General features: G+C 39.8%; 1 protein-coding gene across 5 annotated transcripts in view; it reads right to left on the reverse strand.

Annotated features, from left to right (window-relative positions):
• Positions 1-26,560, reverse strand: part of sept12 (septin 12) — a 137,427-nt gene that overhangs the window by 68,159 nt on the left and 42,708 nt on the right. For 2 of the 5 annotated variants that reach the window (XM_044182139.1, XM_044182138.1), the window contains exon 1: positions 4,093-4,322. The exons of 2 other annotated variants lie outside the window; for them this stretch is intronic. In XM_044182139.1, coding sequence (XP_044038074.1) covers positions 4,093-4,102 — 10 coding nt within the window. In that variant the 5' untranslated portion in view covers positions 4,103-4,322. Of the gene's footprint in view, positions 1-4,092; positions 4,323-19,926; positions 19,979-26,560 lie in introns of those variants that run through there. One more of the 5 variants, XM_044182137.1, reaches the window with a different exon arrangement.

Below are 26,560 nucleotides of genomic sequence, written 5' to 3' on the forward strand. Positions count from 1 at the left end.
ACATTTACCATTCCTCTCCCTGTTTCTGGCTCTCCTCTCTCAAGACTGCCATCTCAGCCTTCAATGCTGACAACTCAACCTTGAACTGCTATTTCTCAGCTGTATACAGTGCCTCTGCTGCATGTTCCTTTGTTCTCTGAGACAGCAGCTGAGAAAAGCTCCCCTGCGTTGTGGTTCACAGGGTTCCGGACACATTTTTTAATAGTAGACTGTAACAATATATTAAATTAATGTATCTCTTCCTATCCAGTCAGGTGATGGAAGCAACTGACTACATCCTGAAAGTGGATGACTTTTCTAGCTATCAGCAAGAAAAGTGAAAATGCTCCTTCAAACGAGGCACAACATAAACATCGGATTGTGCACATTGAGAAGAGCGATGCAGAAACTTGGCTGGAAATGTGGAAGGACCCAGTAAAGATCACATATAAACACACACACACACAAAACTATTTCAAGTTCTCCTTCTCCTTCGATGTACATTATATATGTATATAGGATGAATTAGAGTAATGAGACACTCTTTATTTCAATAATGATTTATGGAAAGAGGCATTGCTGTTGAGTTTTTCAAATGTATTGTTTTGGCACTTTGAGCACCACAAGTCGAGTGCCACATACTTCCATTATATTCAAAAAAAGGCAGACATCTCTACAGCTGATATTTCCAAAACTCTGCAAAACAGTCTAGATGAATAAATAGCACTACAGGTAAGAGGAAAAATATGTATTTTTGATTCTGGGATGAACTGCCCCTTTAAGGTTTCTGTGATTTATCTTGTCTTGAGTTTTTGGGAGAGGTCTTTCAGCTTTTAGCTTCCTACTTTAACCAGACAGCAGCAGCAGGAAGGCCATTAGCAAAACAAAAGATGTAGCCTAACACATGGCCACACATAGCACATGGGACGGGTGCGACATTTTCATTCAACTATTCAACCTAACCCCTACCCCACTCATGGAAAAGGGGAGAGATGGCATCATATAGTAAATATGTATCCCACTAATTTCAAAGATTAATGTTTGGATTGATTACAGATGTCTAACTCATGTCACACTTGTTACCAAAAGTTTTATGTTATTACATGCACTTTGCATGTTGTTAACTGGGAATGTTTACTGTAGGACAGGAATAACATCACTTCCTCGTTGCTCTTTTACCAGAAAATGCATGGCTCCATGAACCAGACAGAATAGCGACCCCACGTGTATCTACACTGAAATGACATCTTCGTTCTTGAAAAGTGCCAGTCTATCTTCTGAAAATATTGTTAAATTTTAGCTGGTTGAAAAGAGGGTGAAAAGAGGTCTTAGATGTTCAGACCGAATATCACTCGGTTTTCACCTAGAAATCAATGTTGAAATACTAGTTGGTGCTCACTGGGATAATGCCACTTCAAATCAAAGTTTGAGAAGAATCAAAGAACATACAGTATTTGATCAATTTTGACAGAGTGAAATGGACACCCCACATTGTTTTTTCCGTATTTCAGTTACACTAAAATTTGTAACTGAAAATCCTGCTTAAAAAAACACCTCGACAAAGAAGACCAAAGAGTTCAACTTTGAGAGATTAATCAATGAAACCGTGTAAATTTCAGACCCGTCGTATCAAGGACATGCTACTACTACTGAGTCTAATAAAACATTGATGACTCTAAACATTCAAAAACTATAGACTTCAGATCATGTATCATCAATGATGAATCTGACAACGATTATTATTAATGATTATTAAAACTGTGTCTGATAAGTCTAAACTGTGTTGTGGCTAGTTTAAATAACATAACACAAATGTCTTATGAAATTAAAACTGTGTAGCTTATCGTGTAAGCAGTGGTTAAATTGGGTCGGGGCTCAGCCTGGGCACATAGGCTACTGTGTCATCAGGCTGAGCCAGGCAACCCTATACGCCCACTATGCAAGTTGCGTTGGACCCCACAAATTACGCAAGGGCCCCGCTTCCCCATCATGTCAATATTTATTGTACATGTCCATTAGTATACTTCAGTATATAATGTCCATAGTACCACTTGTAAAATAATTTCATAATATTGCTCTATCCTGCATTTATGCACATACTATATATCCTGCACTTGCTTATTGCACTTCTGGTTAGACCTAAACTGCATTTCGTTGGCTTGCACTTGTACATGTGTAATGACAATAAACTAGAATCTAATCTAATCTAATGTGAAGCAAAAATGCCAAACATTTGATGGTTGCTACTTTTGCTTACATGACAGTAAACAAAATATCTTGTGGTTTTGATGTGTTGTTCTGACAAAACAAGACATCTGATGACATCACTTTAGGCTCTAGGAAAATGTCATTTTCACAATTTTCTGATGTTTTATTGACCAAATGAAATTAATCAAGAAAAAAAATCTACAAATGAATCAATAACGAAAATAATTGTTAGTTGCAGCCTTACTGTTTTTACCATCTAATATATGTGGAATCAGGCACATCCTGTCTCAAAATGATGCTGAAAAATTTGTGCATGCATTTGTTACTTCTAGGCTGGACTACTGCAATTCCTTATTATCCGGCAGCCCGAATAAGTCCCTTAAGACTCTGCAGTTGATCCAGAATGCTGCGGCACGTGTACTGACAAGAACTAGGAAAAGAGATCATATCTCTCCAATATTAGCTTTTCTGCACTGGCTCCCTGTAAAATCCAGAACAGAATTTAAAATCCTTCTCCTCACCTACAAAGCTCTTAATGGTCTGGCACCATCGTATCTTAAAGATCTCATATTACCATATCATCCGACTAGAACACTGCGCTCCCAGGTTGCAGGGTTACTTGTGGTTCCTAAAGTCTCCAAAAGTAGAATGGGAGCCAGAGCCTTCAGTTATCAAGCTCTTCTCCTGTGGAATCAGATCCCAGTTTGGGTTCGGGAGGCAGACACCATCTCCACATTTAAGAGTAGACTGAACCATCCCTTAGTTATGCTGCCATAGACCTAGACTGCCGGGAGACTTCCCATGATGCGCCTCTTTCCTCTCTCCTTCTCTCCCTCTCCATCTGTATGCATTTTTATCCCATTACTACATGTTACTAACTTGACATCTTCTCTCTCCCGTAGTTCTGTGCTTTCTCATTTCTCTCCTCTCTCCTTCTGTCACTTTCAGCAGGTATTTCTTCCTCCGGAGCTGCAGAGACTGGATCTGTGGTTGTGGGCCACCTGCTGCCCCCATGTTCCTGCTCGACAACTGCTACTACAGTTGTTGTTATTGGCTCTGTTACTGATGCTGATATTATTTTTCCTATAGCTGTCATTCCTATTATTACTAATTTATTAATATTAACACTACAATTACTATTCTACTATTTAAAAAATAAATAAATAAAACGCGGTCTTTGCATTGTGCCCCCCCAAAACCTAACACGGCAGTGGCGGATGGCCACCCACCATTGAGTCTGGTTCTGTCCAAGGTTTCTGCCTCTTAAAGGAAGTTTTTCCGTGCCACTGTCGCCAAATGCTTGCTCATGCTGGGATTTGTTGGGTCTCTGTAATTAATATTATAAAGAGTATGGTCTAGACCTGCTCTATAGGAAATGTGCAATGAGATAACTTCTGTTATGAATTGGCGCTATATAAATAAAATTGAATTATATTGAAAAAACCCTAATAAACAAACATCAGTTATGCTAGACAGACAGTATAGCAATAAATAAATGCATAAAAGATCAATATTTTGCATTACATATTATACAGTATCAGGACCTATGGAACATGTTAAGAGTGGTACAGTATATGGAAAAGTGAGCAAAACATGTAATTGAAAATGTGCTTGGTATTCATACAGATGCTAGCGTTCAGTTTGTACCTGTGTTTTAAAACCTAAATACCTTGTAAAAAAACAGACGTTATAGCACCACAGTGCACTTTCAAGCAACAGCACTGACTTTAAGGATCTGTTTGATTCAACAATTTGTAAGAAGCTAGCCATGGCCTAACCCCCCCACCCACCCCCATCCTGACCGCCAAAGTGGACCAGTCCTGTCAGCTTTCATTGTTAGCCCAGAAGACTGAGCATACCCCATCGATATCCACAGGGGATGAGAGAAACAAAAAAATGTCCTACCTTCTCTCATTCACAAAATCCAGTTGTGTGACGCCCTGGTTGGCAATGAAAGGCTCTCTGAAAACACTGGGATGGAAGAACTGTCTCTGCTTTCTAAACTCCACTTTCTGCAAAGTTTGTCCGCTGCAGCAGTGATGGTCCTGCACTCTCTCTTTCAGTATCTCTTTCCCTGTTTGACTGCCTCTCCCTCTCCCTCTCTCTGGTTCTCCCTGCTGTCAGGAGGAGTGTGAGAAGTGGAGAGAGGGTGAGAGACAAAAAGAAAGAGAGAGAGGGGGGGAGGGGGGTGTTGGTGGCTAAAAGCAGCTCTCTGATCCATTCACATGCAAATGGCCCATGGAGCTTCCACTAATCCTTGAGAGAAGGACTACCCCCCCGCAGCCAGCACACTGACTGCAGTACCAAGTGGCTCTGTAACTGACCTATAAAACCAATGAGTTGAATTCAGTTTGTAACTTAATCATATGAGCGTTCATAAAACAAGTATACAGTTAAAGATGCAATGAAATGACCAGAATCAATAAAAACTTTAACTGACTCTCTCAGCCTTCCACAAGCAGGCACTCATACAGACATTATGGTCAGATCATGTGACATGTTTTCTGCACCAGCGGAGAGAAAATTGGATTTGGTTTTGATGAGTCTCTGTGCAGTGTCTACACACTGCTGGTGTCTGGTTTCTTGTGGGAAAGTTGAGGTTACTTTAATCTTAATGCACAACAGCTACAGGATACAGGTACATACAGGTTTATTTAATTTATCTCTCACTACTTAAGAACAATAACAATTTCACCAATAATACAAATGAAGCTCAGCTTAAGTTCAATCAGGAAGACTTACTCTGCGTGCATGTAACTGCAGCCAATGAAGAGATGAGCCCATTGACTAGGCCACTCCAAAGTCTTCATTTTGTTCTTCTTCAGCCATTCAGAGACCCCACAACAACATCCAAAGAACTGTAGGCCTCACTTGCCTCAGTTAAGGTCAGTGTTCATGATTACACCATAAGAAAGAGACTGGGCAAAAATGGCCTGCATGGCAGAGTTCCAAGACGAAAACCACTGCTGAGCAAAAAGAACATTAAGGCTTTTTTCATTTTTGCCAGAAAACATCTTGATGATCCCCAAGACTTTTGGGAAAATACTCTGTGGACTGACGAGACAAAAGTTTAACTTTATGGAAGGTGTGTGTCCCATTACATCTGGCGTAAAAATAACACCGCATTTCAGAAAAAGAACATCATACCAGTAAAATATGGTGGTGGTAGTGTGATGGTCTGGGGCTGTGTTTTTGCCCAGTCTCTTTCTTAAGGTGGAGTCATGAACACTGACCTTAACTGAGGCAAGTGAGGCCTGCAGTTCTTTGAATGCTGTTGTGGGGTCTCTGAATGGCTGAAGAACAAAATGAAGACTTTGGAGTGGCCTAGTCAAAATCCTGACCTGAATCCTATTGAGATGCTGTGGCATGACCTTAAAAAGGCAGTTCATGCGCGAAAATCCTCCAATGTGGCTGAATTACAACAATTCTGCAAAGATGAGTGGGCCAAAATTCCTCCACAGCGCTGTAAAAGACTCATTGCAAACGCTATCGCAACGTTATCGCAAACGCTTGATTGCAGTTGTTGCTGCTAAGGGTGGCCCAACCAGTTATTAGGTTTTGGGGGCAATCACTTTTTCACACAGGGCCATGGTTTGGATTTTGTTTTCCCTTAATAATAACAACCTTCATTTAAAAACTGCATTTTGTGTTTACTTGTGTTATCTTTGACTAATATTTAAGTGCGACCAACATGCAAAAAAATAAGAAATCAGGAAGAGAGCAAACACTTCTTTACACCACTGTATATTATCTTTTGCATTGGTGCACGAGTGATTTTGCTTGGTACTCTGAATTTATTTTGATGCTGGTACTTTGTACTTTGCTTAGGTGTGTTTTAAATGAGGACTTTTACCCGTAACAGACTACACGTGGTGTGGTACATTTTCTTTGAAGTATCTGAGTACTTTCACCTCTGACTACAAGGGTAACAGGCATTTATTAGAAGGCATATATGCATTAGAGGTGGGCCTGAAGTTCAAATTATCTGTATGAAAAGGGTATTTGCTCATATCCAGCATGAAACCTCTTGTTTGAATCTCTCCCCAGTTTGCTTGGTAAGTTCTTGTACCACATTATGATATATACAATTCTCACTTCCTGTTTCAATTTCAGTGAAATAGGTTTATAGAATTTAGATGAATATCCAGACAAAGTGTTGAATAGCATTTATCATATTGTCGGATCTATTGATTAAGTGACAAATGACTTCATGCCAGATTGGCATTATGACTTGCAACAGGTGTTTATCACCTTGGTTTCCCCTAGCTGCATCGAAGCCGGTCTTCATTGGGACCCAGCTTGTATTTCAACACCGGCTTCATTTTAGAATAGGCAGTCCAGGGGCGCCCTGGTAGCTCACCTGGTAGAGTGTGCACCCCAAGGCAGCGCCCCTTTCCTGCATGTCATTCTCTCTCCCACATTTCCTCTTCAGCTGTTCTATTCGGAAGGGTTCCTCCCACCATCTGTGTCAGTACAAGTCCTCTCTTCTGCTGGAAACATCACAAATCAGTCATCAACCAGTCAAGATCTTTGTAGACTTCTGTCATAGTTTTGGGGTTTTGTCCTGTTTCCTGTATTATTTTGTAGTGTTCTCCTCTCCTCGTGCATCTTGTGGTTTTACTTCCTGTCTTTGTTTGCTTTCCCTCCAGTTCAGATTGTTGGCCCTGCCTTGATTAATTGCACCTGCGTCTTGTTGTATCCCCTACCTAAGTGTATTTAGCCCAGGTTTTTTCCTTTGTTCAGTGTCAGTTCGTTGTCATTCATCATTTACATCAGCAATGGTATGTGGTTTAGATGTCAGGTGTCCTAGCCTTGTTTCCTGTGTTTCTCCTGAGTCGCTTGGATTTATTTTTTGCCTGCTCTTTATCTGATTTGTTTGCCTGTCTTGGACTGCCCTCCCGATTTGGACCTCTGCCTTCCTGACTATACATGTAATCCTTTCCCCGTAATAAATTAATGAACTGCATCTGCTCTGCCTCTAGTCTGCATTTGGGTCCTATTCCTTGTGTTCCCTGCTCCCTTGTGAGACATCCACACGACAAGTTCATCAAGCCAGTCATGGTCAGTTGACCTCAAGCACACTGTCCCTTCTGATTTTACTTTCAGTCTTTGCTGCATTTGGCTTTCATTCACCGTATCTGGTCATATTAAATCAGATCATTGCGGGCAATATTACATGCTTCTGGTTATTGCAGGCCTATAGGTACCCCATTTTAAGTATTCAGACATTGCTGACAGTGGGCGTATACGACTGTTGATAATTCTCACATTCATTGTATTCTGCTAATCGCCCATAATCATTGCGTTCTGCTAATTGCTCTCATTCACTATATTCTGCTACTGCTCCATTCATTGTCATTCTGCTAAATACTACACATTCATTACATTCAGCTAATTGCCATATTCATCGTATTCTGGTAAGTAGAGTCATATCCTTCATATACTGGTAATGTTGTCTACTAATTGTAATCTGCTGTTGGGACCACTGGCACTCCACAGATTAATTAATTCATTTGTGGGACTGAATTTTTATTAGGAGAATGCATGCTATTTTTGTTCTGTAAAGAAAGGAGAACGATTGAAATCAGTCTCCCACTATCCTCCAGGTATTCACAACGAGGTGAACTTCCTCCCATGGACCCAGCTTCCAGCTACCATTGGTCAGTCTGACCTGTGACCCGTAATGTCACCAGGTCAATAAAAGGGTCAGCAGCCATTGTTCTCTCTCTTCACCAGAAACTCTTCTAAAGCAGCAGACAGCTGCTGCTGTCTCCCTCTCAGTGTGGCCTGCTTGAAGCAGACACACAGCAAAACTGAACTCTCCCTCTCGCTCTCTTGCAACAGCAACGCAAGGTCCTGCGTAAGATTCCTGCATCAATACTAGCTCCAAAGGCTACTATACAAAGTCTGCCAGCTAACTTTAAGAAGTAAGGACAACAACAGATGGAGCGACCGGCTTCCTCCATCTGCACAATTGGGAAAACTGCACAGGAAGGACTTTTCCCGGAACCACAATTTTTCCCTGCCTGGCTAATCCAACGGAACCGCCAGAAAACAATGCAGCACGCAAAGCAAATTCTTCCTTTATGGACTGGTAACGTAACCACTGAGCATACAACTAGGCATAGCATAGCAGAGTACACAGCTAAGCACGGGACTGTGTTACTTTTGTTAATGTATATGTATTTATTTGGTTAGTTGAGTTATATTGTTGTAATGTGCTTCCCCCTGTTAGCATGTGGATAACCAATCCTAAGTTTGTTAGTTAATGTTATGCTTCACAGACAAAGCCTTTGCATGCTAACTAACTCTCTTTTAACTGGGCACTATTATCCTACACCGATCCCACACATCCACTCCCATTTGACCTTTAACTGAGCCAAACTCTTTTCAATCATAGCCTAACTGCCATTTTTAATTAGATTTCTTTTGTTTAAACACCATTTTGGATCTTACACACACACACCCACACACACCCTTTGTTCTGCTGTTTAGTGCATTTAGAGTTAGACTTCATATTATGTATTTATATCTCCACGATAATACAGCACAGAAATATGGTTCAGATATTGTTGGAATATTCTCGCAAGATAGTACGTGACTCACACAGCAAGCTAGGAGGAAGAGAATTCTCGTCTGTCTCTCACCGTACGTAATTGGTGGGTTCGTGTGTCCATCTGCACTGGCTAAAACAAACCAATGGACACTTAGGAAATCATGAAGGACCCGCCCGTCACCTTACCCTGCAGAAAAACGCTGCGGTTTTCAATGAGTTGACATGGAGAATAGTCTGCGAAAAAATATATATAAGAAGGAAAAAAAGACGAGGAGAGAAAATGGCGAAGTACACAGTAAGCAAAGTTTTAGCAGCGATTTTGGAGAGCAGCGATGAGGATGAGGGAGGAGTTTCAGAGCCTGAAGGGTTTGATTCCGACGAAGAGGAATACCAAAATAATAGGGATCCATTTGAAGATGGGTAAGTGTATTTATTTTACAAAAACCTTGTTTGCAATATCACAGTAATAGTCATGAACTTTGACAAAATTGACTCTCCATTAGTAAAGGTTTACTCTGTTAAAAAGTTATTTCTTTCAATAAAAGTGAGCTTCACTTACAAATAGTATAGATCAGAGGTTTTCAAAGTCTGAGACGCTGGGCCTCACCCCAGAAAAAGGAAAAGGCGTCCCCTCACCCCCACTTTACTTGCTTAGTTTTGCGCAATTCTTGGATCATGATTGTTATATGAACCATAGACGCTCAACAACTTCATAACATCAGACTAAACCAAATACATAAACAATGTCTGTCCTGTATTAGTTTCTGACTCTGGGTAATGGCAAAAACAGTAAAATTCCCCAAAACTAACAGACTGTATCTCTGAACTATCTCTTTATCCAAATCACACACATTTAGGCTATTCTATGTGATCTCCTTTTGATAACTTATGTAATAACTAATGTAATATTTTTTCACTTCCATTCACACTTTGAAAATATGCTTTGGCCATTGACTATTTTATTGTTCTGTACAGATGAGACTTTCATAGAATTGTATTTATTTATGTTTGTTATTTTATACTGAATGTGAAATTGCTGGAAATCTCTGTAGAGTTTTGAAATGGAAGAGAGAGTATCCCCACCACCACATCTCATTAAGGTGTGATTTGCTGCTGTTTGGGGTGAACAGGACAGGTAGCATATATGATAAATTGGAATAAATACAGAGATGATTAGCTGACAGGACAGAAGAGAAGCAGTCAGAGCCTCACACCTCCTTCACATTCCTCTTAGGTGTGAATTGATGTGTGTGGGGGATCTGGAGGTAGAAAAGAGAAAGGGGTGAGAAGTTTCTTTCAATGAACTTAGTAGTAGTGAATGTCCTAAATTGTCTTTTTTTCCCAGAGAGGATTCACTGCTGCCAGGGCCCAGTGAACCACAGGCAGCATCACTTCTGCCTGCCACCAGGTCACCACCAGCCCCTCCACCACAGCTATCATCACCTGCCTGGCCAGCCAAGAGGTCCTGTGTCCCGTGAGCACAAGCACCTCCCCCACCTACACAGTAGTCAGTACCGCTGTCTTGGAAGACAGGCAAAGACATAAACACTGCTCCCCCTGTTTCCACGTTTCAACCAGCACCAGGGCCACAGCTCAGCTCTACCTCCACATATACACCCCTCAACCTGTTCAAACTTTTCTTTCCTGTACAAACAGTACAAACACTGTGTCAAAACACAAACAAGCAGGCTGCTAAACAAATAGCACAGGAAAAGAATGGACAGACTTGAACACGGGGGATTTCATGGCCTGTCCTACGATGTTATGATGTCCCTGGTGCAACCAGGTTACCTTGGCACAGGCTACCACATTTACATGGACAATTTTTATTCCAGTCCCAAGCTCTCCATGAGCAAAGATTTGCTGCCTGTGGGGCCTACAGGGAGAACCACAAGGACTGGCCTAGGATAGAACTCAACAAGGAAGTCAGAAAGAGGCTACATAAGATAGATCCAGGATGGCCCTCGCACCTGTGTGAAATGGATAGACACGATAGAAGTATCAGTCTGCTCCACACTTCACATAACACACTCCCTGTCCCCTGTACCACACCAGTTATACAGAACAATCAACACATGGGTGGAGTTGATCGATCAGACCAGCTCATTCAGTATTACTCTGCACAACACAAAACCATGCGTTGGTACAGAAACCTGATCTACCTATTTCTATTTTCTGGACATTGCCACCACCAAAAGCTTCATTCTCCACAAGGAACTCCTGTACCTATTGCTGATGTCCATGCAGTAGACCCCTGCTGTTTTTTCTGTGTTTTTTATACATAGTAAATATTTGGTTTGAAAAAAACTTGTGAAACTTGAAAACATGCACATTATGTAAATATTGTAAATAGTGTGTTATTTCTGTGTGGATTTTTATATACATAGTAAATTTTTAGTCTGAGGGAAAAAAACTGCAAATTTTTCATTTGCACACATCCCATGAAGCTTGATATGTTGTATGAAGTCATTATTCAGTCCCATTGATCTCAGTCCCTCTAACATTTGGTGAAAGCAGAGTCACAGACAACGCTTAACACTCACACTCACACTCACACGATATTACAAAATCTCATTTTAGACATTTATTATGCATTTATCTACTATTTTATTAATATATTCCACCACTTTTGTGAACCTAAGACTAGTAAACCCATTTCAAGCACCAAAACAATTTGTCCACATGAGTAATGATTTTCCCAAGAGATTTGAAGAATTCGAGATTACAACTTTTTATCTTTAGGGCCAAATGATCTCTTTACACATTGCTCTAGGACAAGTGGTGCATCATTATACAGAGTTTGTTCCTGGCTGTTACTGCCGTGCATTTCAGCCTGAGTAAGAAGAGAGCCTGAGAGAGAGCCACAGCATGTTACCAGTCCTGTGTAGTTTTGTACCCAGCTTCCACATGTTCCATCCTATGTAAACTTTAAGAAACATCCTCTTACTGTTACTGCCATACATCTCAGTTAGTTCATTTTGAAATTTTGGAAAGCAAACCTACTTTTTGTAAACCTGCTTTGCCTTTAGTGGCCCCAATCTGATGCCCACTAGACCCACTAGATGGTGCCTAAACTACCCATCTTCCACAGAAAACAAAAAAGTGTAGGCCACCACATTGTTAGGTTAGGCCAGTGTGCTGCCCAAACTACACTACAAGGTGTCCTCCATTCCAGACTTAACAAATGGTGAACTACTGTGTGGAGCAGTTTATGTCTTCCTTAGCACCAAACCTAAAGCGAGGCTACCCTGAATTCATCAACAGGTTGAACTTCAGTGAGTGCAGGAAAGAGATAGATTCACTACTCAGTGACAGGGGTGATGCACAGACTGCATCCACAGGCCCACTGTTGACATGTTTGCTTCTGAACTTCTACAGGCAAACCAGTCTTGCCTTTCAGAGCAAAGTATCCCTAGATATGGAGATCCCTTAAAGCGCAAAATGCTTGTCTCCTCCATGAAGTTCTGGCAGCTAATAAGAAAGCCATGCACTATTTAAAAGACCTGCACTCAGCAGAGTCAGATCTCTTTTTACACAAGAAGAAATGGTTAGGGATTAGATCAGAACGTCTTTCCCCACCACAGACGTTCAGCCAATGTGATTCAGGTTACTCTGATTCACACTCCTCCCTTAGTGAAAAGTTAACTCCCTCTCCACTTAGCAGATGGGAACAGTCCCCAACCGACCCTGAGTCCTTGGGAATAAAGTCAGTTCCTTAACCTCCACTGTTGAGACAGACAGAGGTAACAGTCTCAGGGAGATGGGAAGTCAGGGAGCTGACAGTGAGGAGATATGTAGTTTATCCTCCTTTTTTTTTTTTTTTTTTACAATTTGATTGTTATAAGCATTTTGATTTTAAACAGACAAAAATACCCCAGTCTGGCACACATGATATCATTTCCTCAACTTATAAGAAGGTATGCAGAACCCATGTTTCCCTAACAGCGCAGTCAGCAACATACCACTTTTGGTGATTCAAAGGTTAAGGGTTCAAATCCTTAGGCTGGCAGGTCATACTTGTCAACAATGTGGCAATTCATGCATGTTGTGTATTTTCAAGTGCTAATTTTTAATAGGCGGTCTTACACTCTTTAATTTTATTGTTTAATATTTGATTATATTTGAGATTGATTTTTAAATTCATTTTTAAAAATAGGTATCTTTTGCTATCCTCTAACAGTGTATCTGAATAGCCGAGTGGTTTATGATCTTACTTAATCTGTGTCTGTTTTAGATCCAGAGGTTGGGGATTCAAACCCAAGTGCTGGCAATATATTGTTAATTAAACTTGCAGATTCTCTCTTACTTTAAACACTTTGCACACACAGTGTACTTCCTCACGTTCAGGAAAATCTCCTGCCACTAATAATGTTCACATTTCTGACCCAACAGCTTAATTTGAGACAAATAAATTTTTTATCAACAAAATGTAAATTTGTGCTTTGTGTGTCAGCAATTGTCTGCTGGCTGTGTGGTAATGGTCAGCTTTCCCTGTTTGATAGCAAGGTTCTGGGTTTGATTCAGGGTCAGTCCTTTGCCCTCATGAATAAAGTTGCTTTATACTTTATGTTAATCATGTACCATCATTCAATGCAACTCTGGTGTTATTATTTAGCATTTAGATTGATATGCATTTTTAAAAAATGTCATCTTTTGCTGTGAGCTAACAGTGTATCTCAACAGTCCTGTGATTTTAGATCTTGCCACTTGTGTGCAACTGTCAGATCCCATGGTTGTGAGTTTAAATCCTGCTAAGGGCATGTTAACCAAATTCAGCAAAGTTGTACAAATGGCAATGCTCTACAAGTCTGTAGCATTTGACAGAACTTTAGCTGTAGGTGGCACCAAAGGATTTGAAAAATTGCTGCTGGACCAGCAGCTTGATGAGCCAGCATTGGTAGCAGCCACACATAACTGGGCGACTGTGGCTTAGTGGTAGAGCGGCTCTTCCACTAAACAGAATGTTGGCGGTTTGATCCCAGCTTCCCCCCGCCCACATGTTAAAGTGTCCCTGGGCAAGACACTGAACCCCAAAAAGACTACAAAGGTACTATATAAGTACAGTCCATTTACCTAACCTCACACGCAATTTCTCCAGAAATTGCACATTCTAGTCGTTAATATCTTATTGTCAATTTTATATTTTATATTTATTATTCTTGACCTGCAGTACTTGCTTTATCTTTCTTTATATGTCTACTATGTTTATTGTTTTGCACCAAAATACCAAAGCAAATTCATTTTATGTGTAAACCTACTTGGCAATAAAGCTGATCCTGATTGTGGTTGGTTACTCTTTCAGTAACCAACCAAATCTTGCCACGATCTCCTTCAAAGGTAATCATAATGCTACTGTCACACTTAAATCTGTCTCCTCTCTGCTCGCTGTCAACTGTCATTTCAGTGTGAATTCATTGAAACCATACTCCACTCCATTCCCCTCCAGTCCATCACATTTAGTGTCCAGGCCGAGCTCATCAGACGTCTGCTCCTCATCACAGCAGATCCTCAACTAGCCCTTCACCACCCCCACCACCTGTGTCTAGACTCCATCGGGGGGTGAGGGTGTCCTATACCATTCATGGCTGACAGACAGTAACTGCATGAACCACTTTTCTACTTCAAATGTCACACAGAAGCCAAACTGAGCTGATGAAACTCAGTAACAGGAAGCTCAACTTTATGTGAAAAAACTGTCTCTCGAACATGACTTAAAGGATATGTCTAGTGATATTCTGTATTTTTCCTTATTCCATTGTCAAAAAGTCCCATGTGCAGACCCAAACCAACAATGAACTGATCCTACTAACAAGTATTGTGTGTGTGTATCCAAAGCCTGGATGAACAAGTTTGATTTACAGACATACAGACACCGCCACACACTTCATTAGCTGATCGATCATTCTCAGATTTTGGATTTGCTGGACGTGCTGACGTGCTGCGGTAAGCGTATTGCCTCATTTCCGGTCACTGGTGTGCGTTACTAGTAGTGTATTTTTGCTAGCTCATCACAGTTAATTTTGTTCTATTCTTCATTATAGTGACTAACTATCTGCTATACATTTAAATGTACACTAGTTCTGTTCAAGCACTCATAGCTCGCTCCTTCTTTTAATGACTTTCTCGCTAATCCCACAGTTTACACGTTATTAATTTTTTCTAGCTACCGTTCTTTAGCTTAGCAGCTAGCAATGGCTTCTCTCTCCTTCTCACTCTCCTGCTCTCTCTTGCTCAGTATGTCAAATGTTTAGCTATTCCTCTGCCTCCTTTAGTGATAATGGTACATGTAATAAATGTAGTTCATTTGTAGCATTGAAGGCGAGGCTTAGTGAATTGGAAACACGGTTCCGCACCATGGGAACTCAATCATTAGCTGCTGTAGTTAGCCAGCCCCCACAGGTAGCTCCTGTTAGCCGTCTCCCAGCAGCTGCCAAGCAGCCGGGAAACCAGGGAGGCTGGGTGACTGTCCGAAGGAAGCATAGCCCTAAGCAGAGGCCCACGGTTCACCACCAACCTGTTCATGTTTCTAACAAGTTTTCCCCACTCAGCAACACACCTGCTGAGAAACCAACTCTGATTATTGGCATTTGAGAAACGTGAAGTTAGTGACACCAGCGACCATAGTCAAATGTATTCCTGGGGCAAAGCGGGAGACGTTGAATCCTATTTAAAACTAAGGATAAACGTAAATACAGTAAAATTAGTATTCACGTCTGCGGTAACGACTACCAATTACGCCAATTGGAGGTCACTAAAGTTAATGTTGAGTTGTTGTGTTCATATGCAAAGACAATGTCGGACTCCGTAGTTTTCTCTGGGCCCCTGCCAAACCTGACCAGTGATGACATGTTTAGCCGCATGTCTTCATTCCGCCGCTGGCTGTCGAGGTGGTGTCCAGCAAACGATGTGGGCTTTGTAGATAATTGGCTGACTTTTTGTGGAAGACCTGGTCTGATTAGGAGAGACGGCATTCATCCCACTTTAGATGGAGCAGCTCTCATATCCCAAAATCTGACTGATTTTATTAGTGGACCTAAACCATGACAACAAAGTTGAGACCAGGAGGTAGAGTTACAGTCCTACACGCTTCTCTGTGCTTCCAGAGCAGTTACCCACCTAAAACTCCTTAGTAACGATGTCTGCCCCACGACCACTTAAATTACTAAAACCAAAAGTTAACAGACGAGGAGTTGAAATGCTGAAATAGCACAACAAAATAGTATAATTAAATGTGGACTCTTAAACATCAGATCTCTGTCATCTAAAGCTGTACTAGTGAACGATTTAATATCAGAGTATCATATTGACTTATTTTGTCTTACTGAAACCTGGCTGGGTCATGAAGAATATGTTAGCCTAAATGAATCCACTCCGCCCAGTCACATTAATACTCACATTCCTCGAGGCAGCAGCCGAGGAAGTGACTCAAGCCTATTAATCAACCCTAAACCTAAACTAAATTATAACTAATTTGAAAGCCTTGTTCTTGGACTTTCACACCCGACCTGGAAAACATGACAGCCAATTTTATTTGTTATAGTGTACCACGCTCCTGGTCCTTATTCTGAGTTTTTATCAAGTTTAGTCCTTAAAACAGATAGTGGTTATTGTAGGTGATTTGAATATTCATGTGGATGTTGAAAATTAAAGCCTTAGTACTGCGTTTCTCATTATTAGTTTCGATTGGCTTTTGGCAGAGTGTACATAAACCCACTCACTGTTTTAACCACACCCTCAACCTTGTTCTGGTATATGGCATTGAAATTGAACATTTAATAGTATTTCCACAGAATCCTTCTTTATCGGACCATTATTTAATAACTTTTGAACTGCTATTACTGGTCTACACGCCATTAGGCAAAAACTCCTACTCTAGATGTCTATCTGATAGTGCTGTGGCTAGATTCAAAGACACGATCCCATCTGCATTTAATTCAATGCTATGTCTCAATATGACAAAGGACTCTATGCAAATCGCAGCCACTCCTAAATTGACCATCTTGTTGATAGTGCTGCAGGCTCACTGCGAACGACACTCGATTCTATCGCTCCTCTAAAAAAGAAGATAAAACAAAGAAGGTTAGCTCCATGGTATAACCCCCAAACCCGCAAATTAAAGCAAAAATCACAAAAACTAGAAAGGAAATGGCGTTCCAACAACCTGGAAGAATCTCGTTTAGTCTGGCAAGATAGTCTTAAAACATACAGGAAGGCCCTCCGTAATACCAGAGCAGCCTACTAATTAAGAGGAAAATAAAAACAACCCCAGGTTTCTTTTCTGCACTGTAGCCGGGCTGACAGAGAGTCATAGCTCTATTGAACCATGTATTTCTATAGCCCTCAGTAGTAACGACTTCATGAGTTTCTTTAATAATTAAATTTTAACTATTAGAGAAAAAAATCATCAGGTCCTGCCTTCAACCAGCACTGATTTATCTTCAAACACAGGAACCTTAGAAACTGTAAAACCTGATATATTTTGACTGCTTTACTCCTATAGACCTACTTCAACTAACTTCAACGATTAATTAATGTAAGACATAAACCTGCCATTCAAACTAGACCTATATCTAACCTTCCCTCCTTGGGATCCTTGAGAAAGCAGTCGCCAATCAGTTGTGTGACTTTCTAAATAACAATAGTTTATTTGAGGATTTTCATTCAGGATTTAGAGTGCATCATAGCACAGAGAAAGCACTGGCGAAAATCCCAAATGGCCTTTAAACTGCATCAGATAATGGACTTGTCTCTGTACTGGTACTTGTTAGCTCTTAGTGCTGATCCACTGATCATCACATCCTATTACAGAGACTGGAACATGTAATTGGCATTACAGGAACCGCACTAAGCTGGTTTAAATCCATCTATTAGATCGATCTCAGTTTGTACATGTTAATGGTGAGTCCTCCATGCACGCCAAAGTTAGTCATGGAGTTCCACAAGGTTCTGTGCTTAGACCGATTCTATTCACCTTATATATGCTTTCTTTAGGCAATATTATTAGGAAACACTCCATAAACTTTTATTGTTATGCGGATGATACCCAATTATATCTATCAATCAAGCCAGATGAAAGAAACTAAACTTCAAGCATGCCTTAAGGACATAAAGACCTGGATGACGTGCAATTATCTGATGTTAAACTCAGACAAACACCTCAGAGACATATTATATAAAGATATAGTTACTCTAAATGGCATTGCCCTGGCCTCCAGCACCATCGTAAGGAACCTCTGAGTTATCATTGATCAGGATTTATCTTTTAACTCCCACATTAATCAAACTTCAAGCCTTCTTCATACCTTCTTTCACCTATGAAACATTGCAAAAATCAGGCACATCCTGTCTCAAAATGATGCTGAAAAACTAATACATGCATTTGTTACTTCTAGGTTGGACAAATGCAATTCCTTATTATCAGGCTGCCCAAATAAGTTCCTTAAGACTCTCCAGTTGATCCAGAATGCTGCGTGTACTGAGAAGAACTAGGAAAAGAGATCATATCTCTCCAATATCAGCTTTTCTGCACTGGCTCCCTGTAAAATCCCGAATAGAATTTAAAATCCTTCTCCTCAGCTATAACGCTCTTAATGGTCAGGCACCATCATATCTTAAAGATCTCATAATACCATATTACCCGACTAGAACACTGCGCTCCCAGGATGCAGCATTACTTGTGGTTCCTAGAGTCTCCAAAAGTAGAATGGGAGCCAGAGCCTTCAGTTATCAAGCTCCTCTCCTGTGGAATCAGATCCCAGTTTGGGTTCGGGAAGCAGACACCATCTCCACATTTATGAGTAGGCTTAAAACTTTAGTTTATAGTTTATAGTTAGGGCTGGCTTGGGTGAGCCCTGAACCATCCCTTAGTTATGCTGCTATAGGCTTAGACTGCCGGGAGACTTCCCATGATAGACCTCTTTCCTCTCTCCTTCTCTCCCTCGCCATGCATTTTTATCTCATTACTGCATGTTACTAACTTGACATCTTCTCTCTCCCGTAGTTCTGTGCTTTCTCATTTCTCTCTTCTCTCCTTTTGTCACTTTCCACAGGTATTTCTGCCTCCGGAGCTGCAGAGAATGGATCTGTGGTTGTAAGCCACTTGCTGCCCCCGTGTTCCTGCTCAACAACTGCTACTACAGTTGTTGTTATTGGCTCTGTTACTAATACTGTCATTATTATTCCTATAGCTGTCATTCCTATTATTATTAATTTATTAATATTAACACTACAGTTACATTTCTACTATTTTAAAACTTCTAACTTCTGTTATGAATTGGCGCTATATAAATAAAACTGAATTGAATATCATATTCCTCTGTGCCATAGAGCATGTATTTTGTTGGTTGTTGTTGTTTATTGTTAACCAATGAGTGCCACAAACAGCATAAAGAAGTGTGTGGTTTTGATCCTTTCATGGGATTTGTTGACAATTCCAAAAAAATGTCATTCAATGCATTGCAGCACAATTCTGTTAAAATTACTGTATATGTGTAACACAGTAACACACTTTTCAATGGGCTGTAACTGTAACGTAACTCCTGATGATCAAACAGTAGTGTGTCGCACTACTACACACTGGGAAGTCTAATGGGAACAAGACCAACTTACCCGAAGCACTTTATGCAGACATATTAATTAACAGTTTATGGTAATCACTTTGAGCTATGATGATAAATGGCTGCTCATTCAATATCAGTCATTTTATGACTGATATTGAAAAAGTAATAAAGCCAAAAAGTAATAAACTGTGCAAAAAAACCAAACAAACAAGTACCATGTTCCATCATTAACTCAGAGCTACAATTAAACCATAATGAATGTTAGTATTAAAACTTAATTATGAAAAGCATTAAAAAGTCAGGAAGTCCTTTCTATCACACATCATATATATACATATCACACATTACCATTTAATTTCTGTTTCCACTATAGTTAAAATGTTATCAATATATTCTGCTCTCTGTTCCCTGTGCACTCCCAGCTGACAAGCATGCAAACTAGTTTTCACATGTTCAGATCTGAAGTGCCAACACTGAAACACTTTCACCACAGAACAACAAGTGACCGACTAACAGCTTAAAGCAGCAAATGAAAAGAATCTGGCTCATAAACACACAGGACTGTGATCCAGTTAAAAGTCCTTTAAAGGGTCTGAAAACAGTAGGGAGAGAGCTGTTCTTTACCTGGTGTGGAGACACAGCAGACAGCAGTGACACACATACAACTGGGCAGGATGTCATGTTACTGCCTGTGTGTGTCGAGGGGCGTGGCACTGTGTGTGTGTTACAGAGGACGATGCATTTCCTGGTCTGTGGGGGAAACTGTTTCCTTGTTAGATCTTCTGCTGGCTATATAACTCAACAACAACATACTGTTCGATGACAATAATGCATATTACATGTTTTTATTCTACACAGTTTGTGCCACTGTTTCCATGCATAAGCTGTAAATGGCAAGCTATGGGCAAAATTTTAATTCAACTAAATTCAACTAAATTAAAAGTATTAAACACCATACCATTATCCTTTCAGATTTTAAAGCTGCATTAGTTGATTTTTGGCCATGTGGGGGAAGCAGAACAAGCTGAAAACACAATGTGTTGTGGACGCTGCTTGGGGGAGTTGAATGTCACTTCCTGTGTCCACTATGTGGCGCTAGAGATCATCCACTAATTATACGTTATGTTCCAGTATATGAAGTGTGGATCACAACCTGAAAATTTGATGTAAATCAAATGATGATTGTCACACAAGGCTGATATCCTCTTGCCAGTAGGTGGTGCAATGATTACAACTCGTAACTGGCATGTAGATGTCCTCAGGCTGGGACTCTTGTCAAACATGTGAAGTTTGGGGCAGATTTCACCATGTCCACTCAAGTTATAACAACTTCCTGTGTCATGGCAAAACATCGACAGTCGACAGTCAACGCCACGCCACGGACATGCTGTTCAACAAAAACTCACAAGCTTCATAATGTAGCATCATCAATGTCTGCCCAAATTTGAGGTGGATGTTGTCAACCTGCTAGGAGGAGTATGTCAAAGTTTAAAATGTTATTTCCTGTTATCAGTAGCCGGCGCTATGACTATGACTGAATATTGGCATGTCGACGTCTCGAGGGCGGGATTCTTATCAAACGTGAAGTTTGAAACAGATTTGACCATGTACACTGAAGTTACAGCAACTTCCTCTTTCTTTTGCGACGGACACGCCCTTCAATGAAAACTCACACTTAGCACAACTTTTCATTGCAAAGGTCTTTAGATTATTCTAGGAGAATAAATCGTTAAAGTATGGAGCCTGTATATGACAATAAATAGCAGAAAAGGGCAAATTCAATTTGAAATGGCTGACTTCATTTGGAACGGGTAAGAATAATGCCTATGATTAATATTCAGTTTTGGCCTGGAGAAAGTGCACATTCACTTCAAAATGGCTGACTTCCTGTTGGGTTTAGGGTATGGCTCCAAGAGACTTTTTTGTTTGTCTTGCTGCTCAGGCCCTAATAAGCAGCTTGTGGCAGTAGAATTATGAAAAGAAAAGTTAATTTGCATTGAAAACAGGTTGAGATATTGAAACTATACTGGCAATTTTTTTCTCACTTTTTGTAAGAACATAAAACTTTCTCAATTACAGACTGAAATTATTTGAAAAGAAGGAGGAAAAGGGTCACCAGATATGCACAGCACTCTCTGCCAGATGTAAAATATTAAACATATTAAAACATTTTAAATAATTCTTCTGTTATTTACGTAAGGATTGAATGCTTGAGGAACTTTTGAGAAATAGCAGTACTGATTAATTATTAATTATTAAAGTAATGGCAAGCTTCATGGTCAACGGACGTTACCTCTTCAACCCCTGAGCGTAATTTAACTGGAGCACCCAGCTCAAGGTAAAGAGTTTGCTTTATTAATGAGCTACCACAGAGCAGTTTAACATTATTATTAAACAGTAATACCACACTGATACTCTTGCTGCAGAAAATGTATTTGGCTATGTTGCTGTGCAAATTGGGCTTTTAGACCAGTTAAAATATCGTGCGTATTTGGATATGTTCTTGTCTGCTGTGCACAATAGGGCCTGGTAGGTGCTAGACTGGCATACTTTTTTCTCCTGGCTTCACTGAATTTGCTGATGATGATGTGTATCTGTGTTTGTCTGCGCCCGATGTTTGCGCTGGAACCATTTCTTTCCAGAGGTCATCACTATGATGGACAGTCATATAGTGTCAGAAAACAATTCCCGTGCAATAACCCTGTAACGCTAAAACATCCACTCAAGCTACAGATTATAAATTGTATATTTTATACTTTAAATGCACACTTTTTTAACATGCACATATCATCATCATCATTGTCAGTTATCAATCTAAGAATGCTATATATACAGTATATAGACATGTATACATGCATATGCTGTACATTACCACCTACTTCTTGTATATAAATTAACCTATTACATTAATCATTCAATCTTTATTCCAGCACTTTTTGCACTCTGCACCATTGCACTATTGTATTCTTGTTTACAATCTATAGAAACAGCTGACTTGTATATTTATATACTCATCTATTTTTCACCTACTTGTATGTACATAATAGTTCTATGTTTACATTTACCTATCTTTGTTCAGCGTTGTTGTTCTTATTTTTAGCTGTATGTCTATTTCTATCTTCCTGTAAATTGTTCTTGGAACTGTGTGCAAGTACAATGAGAGAAACAAAAAAACTGAGTCAAATTCCTTGTATGTGTACACACACTTAAAGTCGATTCTGAGATGTTTAAGAAGAGAGGCAGTGTGTCTTTAAAGTTCTATTAATTGCTGCTAATAATTTGAATAATCAACAATATAGGAGATAAAAGACATTTTGTTGTGTCACTAGGTAGTATCTCTTTCTGTTTGATGGAATACTGATATGTGCCCTGCTCTACATCTCTAGAGTTAACTCTCCTGTGTAGAGCTTCAATCTTTTTTTTAATTACATGCTCACTTTGAACAATTAATCTGACAACAGAATTTTGTAAAACAAAAACATGACACAATTGTGTCATCACGATACAATTCTACTGAAAGCTGATAAAGGATTATATCAAATTATCGCACAGCCCTAACATTGATACACACACACAGGTTTGCTGACACTCACAGAGAGGTTAGTAGAGGAATGTGGAGTGTGTGCCTCCTAGCAAGTCTCAACATGCAAACACAAATGATCAGGCTGCAGCCAGAGGATACCACTGATTCTTTCTCTCCTTCTCTATTCTCTCCATCTATCCATCCACACAATTGTCCTGGGTTTCACCATCTAACAGCATACTCCTGTTTTATTGTGTTTCCAGGGAAGGTCCTATAATTTAAAGTATTGATTAAACACACAGTCTGCCTGTGTGTTTGACAGTTGAAGTTGGCACATTAGATTGTATGACTTAATTCACATGTCAAACGGCCTCCCTTTTCAATTCAACCTGGCAACCCAGAATTACTCACTGTAAAGAAAAAAATGGAGGTATGTGAGGAACACCTTTCTTTCCTCTGCAGCAGTGGTTCTGTTTATGGTTATAAAAAATGTTGAACATATTTTTTATTTTATTTGGTGATAAGTTATGTCAAGAAAAACACATTAGTTTTGGATGCAGATAGTGTCACCATGTGGCCATTTATAAACTGTGTCCTAACACTGTGACATTTTTTTAGTTTGTTTGGTCCAACAAACACTATCTATGCTACACTAACTATTATAAGTATTATCATCCCCATTTCTTATGGCATTTTGAATTTTTGAGAAACTATTTTTTCACCATTCTAACTACTAATTTCATTAATTTCCCCCCAAATTCTGTACAATGAATATAAGCATTACTAGGATAATCCCCCCAAAAGTTGTTATTGAATAATACAGTGCTGTGCAAAAGTGTTTGCTCCCTTCCTGATTTCTTATTTTTTTTGCATGTTTGTCACACTTAAATGTTTCAGATCATCAAACAAATTTAAATATTAGTCAAAGATAACACAAGTAAACACAAAATGCAGTTTTTAAATGAAGGTTGTTATTATTAAGGGAAAACAAAATCCAAACCTACATGGCCCTGTGTGAAAAAGTGATTGCCTCCTAAACCTAATAACTGGTTGGGCCACCCTTAGTAGCAACAACTGCAATCAAGCATTTGCGATAACTTGCAATGAGTCTTTTACAGCGCTGTGGAGGAATTTTGGCCCACTCATCTTTGCAGAATTGTAATGCAACAGCATCTCAGTAGGATTCAGGTCAGGACTTTGACTAGGCCACTTCAAAGTCTTCATTTTGTTCTTCTTCAGCCATTCAGAGGTGGACTTGCTGGTGTGTTTTGGATCATTGTCCTGCTGCAGAACCCAAGTTCGCTTCAGCTTGAGGTCACTAACAGATGGCCGGACATTCTCCTTCAGGAGTTTTTGGTAGACAGCAGAATTCATGGTTCCATTTATCACAGCAAGTCTTCCAGGTCCTGAAGCAGCAAAACAGCCCCAGACCATCACACTACCACCACCATATTTTACTGTTGGTATGATGTTCTTTTTCTGAAATGCGGTGTTACTTTTACACCAGATGTAATGGGACACACACCTTCCAAAAAGTTCAACTTTTGTCTCATCAGTCCACAGAGTATTTTCCCAAAGTCTTGGGGATCATCAAGATGTTTTCTGGCAAAAATGAGACGAGCCTTGATGTTCTTTTTGCTCAGCAGTGGTTTTCGTCTTGGAACTCTGCCATGCAGGCCATTTTTGCCCAGTCTCTTTCTTATGGTGGAGTCATGAACACTGACCTTAACTGAGGCAAGTGAGGCCTGCAGTTCTTTGGATGTTGTTGTGGGGTCTTTTGTGACCTCTTGGATGAGTCGTCGCTGCGCTCTTGGGGTAATTTTGGTCGGCCGGCCACTCCTGGGAAGGTTCACCACTGTTCTATGTTTTTGCCATTTGTGGATAATGGCTCTCACTTTGGTTCGCTGGAGTCCCAAAGCTTTAGAAATGGCTTTATAACCTTTTCCAGACTGATAGATCTCAATTACTTTCTTTCTCATTTGTTCCTGAATTTCTTTGGATCTCGACATGTTGTCTAGCTTTTGAAGATTTTTTGCTCTACTTCACTTTGTCAGACAGGCCCTTTTTCAGTGATTTTTTGATTGAGAACAGGTGTGGCAGTAATCAGGCCTGGGTGTGGCTAGAGAAATTGAACTCAGGTATGATAAACCACAATTAAGTTATGTTTTAACAGGGGGGGCAATCACTATTTCACAAAGGGCCATGTAGGTTTGGATTTTGTTTTCCCTTAATAATAACAACTTTCATTTAAAAACTGCATTTTGTGTTTACTTGTGTTGTCTTTGACTAATATTTAAATTGTGTTTGAAATGTGAAATGTTTGATGATCTGAAACATTTAAGTGTGACAAACATGCAAAAAATAAGAAATCAGGAAGGGGGCAAACACTTTTTCACATTAATGTACATACTGTTTGTATAACTGTAACCATATTCTTGTCGTGACTGAAAGCAAATTTTTGACAAAACATGCACACACCTCCAAGCGATCCTGCAAAGTTTGATGCACATTGCTTAGTGGTAGAGCGGGTCGTCTACCAATCAGAAAGCGGTTCAATCCCAGCTTCCCCCAGCCCACATGTTGAAGTGTCCTTGGAGTGTCCTCCGCTATGTATGAATGAGTTAGTTTCTTTGTTCTAAGGCACCTGCCATGGGTGAATGTGATATGTAGTGTGAAGTGCTTTGAGTAGCCAGAAAGGCTGTACAAGTACAGTCCATTTCCTACTAATGTATTCAGCTCAGTGGTCACAAGTCTGATTTTGAATAGTTAATTCCTGTATAAAACCCTACTATTCCAGGTGTATTATAGCAGAGGTGGGCCCCTCACCTGAAAAACTGCATTCATTAACAGATGAGCTCAGTGCCCTCTACTAAAAAGTTCTCTACATTCCCAGAGGGGATTTAGGCTTTCTCTGAAGACAGCACATTTGTCTTATCACTGTATGTATTTAGAAGAACCAAATTCAGATGTAAAAACAACTAGACATTTTCTATTACTTAATTTTCAAAATTCAGTGCAAGTGTGGGTGTGGCATAGACTCTCTGAGTGCTCTCTAGTTTGTTGTCTGATGTCAGAGTATTAGTTATTGTTATTGCTGTTTTGTAGTAAAAAAAAAAAGGTAATAATAAAAGGCATGTGGCAGTAATAAAGGTTGCTAAAAACAATTAATTTAAATAATTTTTTTGTTTACACTTTTATGAAATGTAATATTACATTTCTGGGGAAACGAGCAGTGATACTAGATCACACAGTTAAGGACACATATTTAATGAGTGACGTGATTGTTTTAATCAACATCTAGTCACTACATTGATCACGAGACACGATGTGTCGGGATCTGTCAGATTATGTTAGCAGGTGATTGACTGATCAGTCACACTGTATGTCCGGCTTCGATAATTATTTACAGCAGCACATTGCTACATCAGGAACAAAGAAAACCTCCTGAGTTTTTACAAATTGTAACAACACAGACAAATGGTTTATTCTGTCGCAATCAGGTGACTCATTTACTCAGTCAAACACAAGGCTGAAGTTAGTTTGATAGTAACCAGCTGGCCACATTCTACCCAGTACAGTCTGCATCGAGTTGAAGTTGCTGGACTCTTATTTCAATAAGTCAGTATGTCTGTGCTGTTTGTGTCAATGACTAATCAGAGTTTTTTAAGAGCCTACAATAATCTAAACTCATCTAGGATGATTTCATCTGTTGTTAATTTAATATTGACTAGCATA

This window comes from Siniperca chuatsi, linkage group LG21, assembly GCF_020085105.1.
Source record: "Siniperca chuatsi isolate FFG_IHB_CAS linkage group LG21, ASM2008510v1, whole genome shotgun sequence".
NCBI classification, from domain to species: domain Eukaryota; kingdom Metazoa; phylum Chordata; class Actinopteri; order Centrarchiformes; family Sinipercidae; genus Siniperca; species Siniperca chuatsi.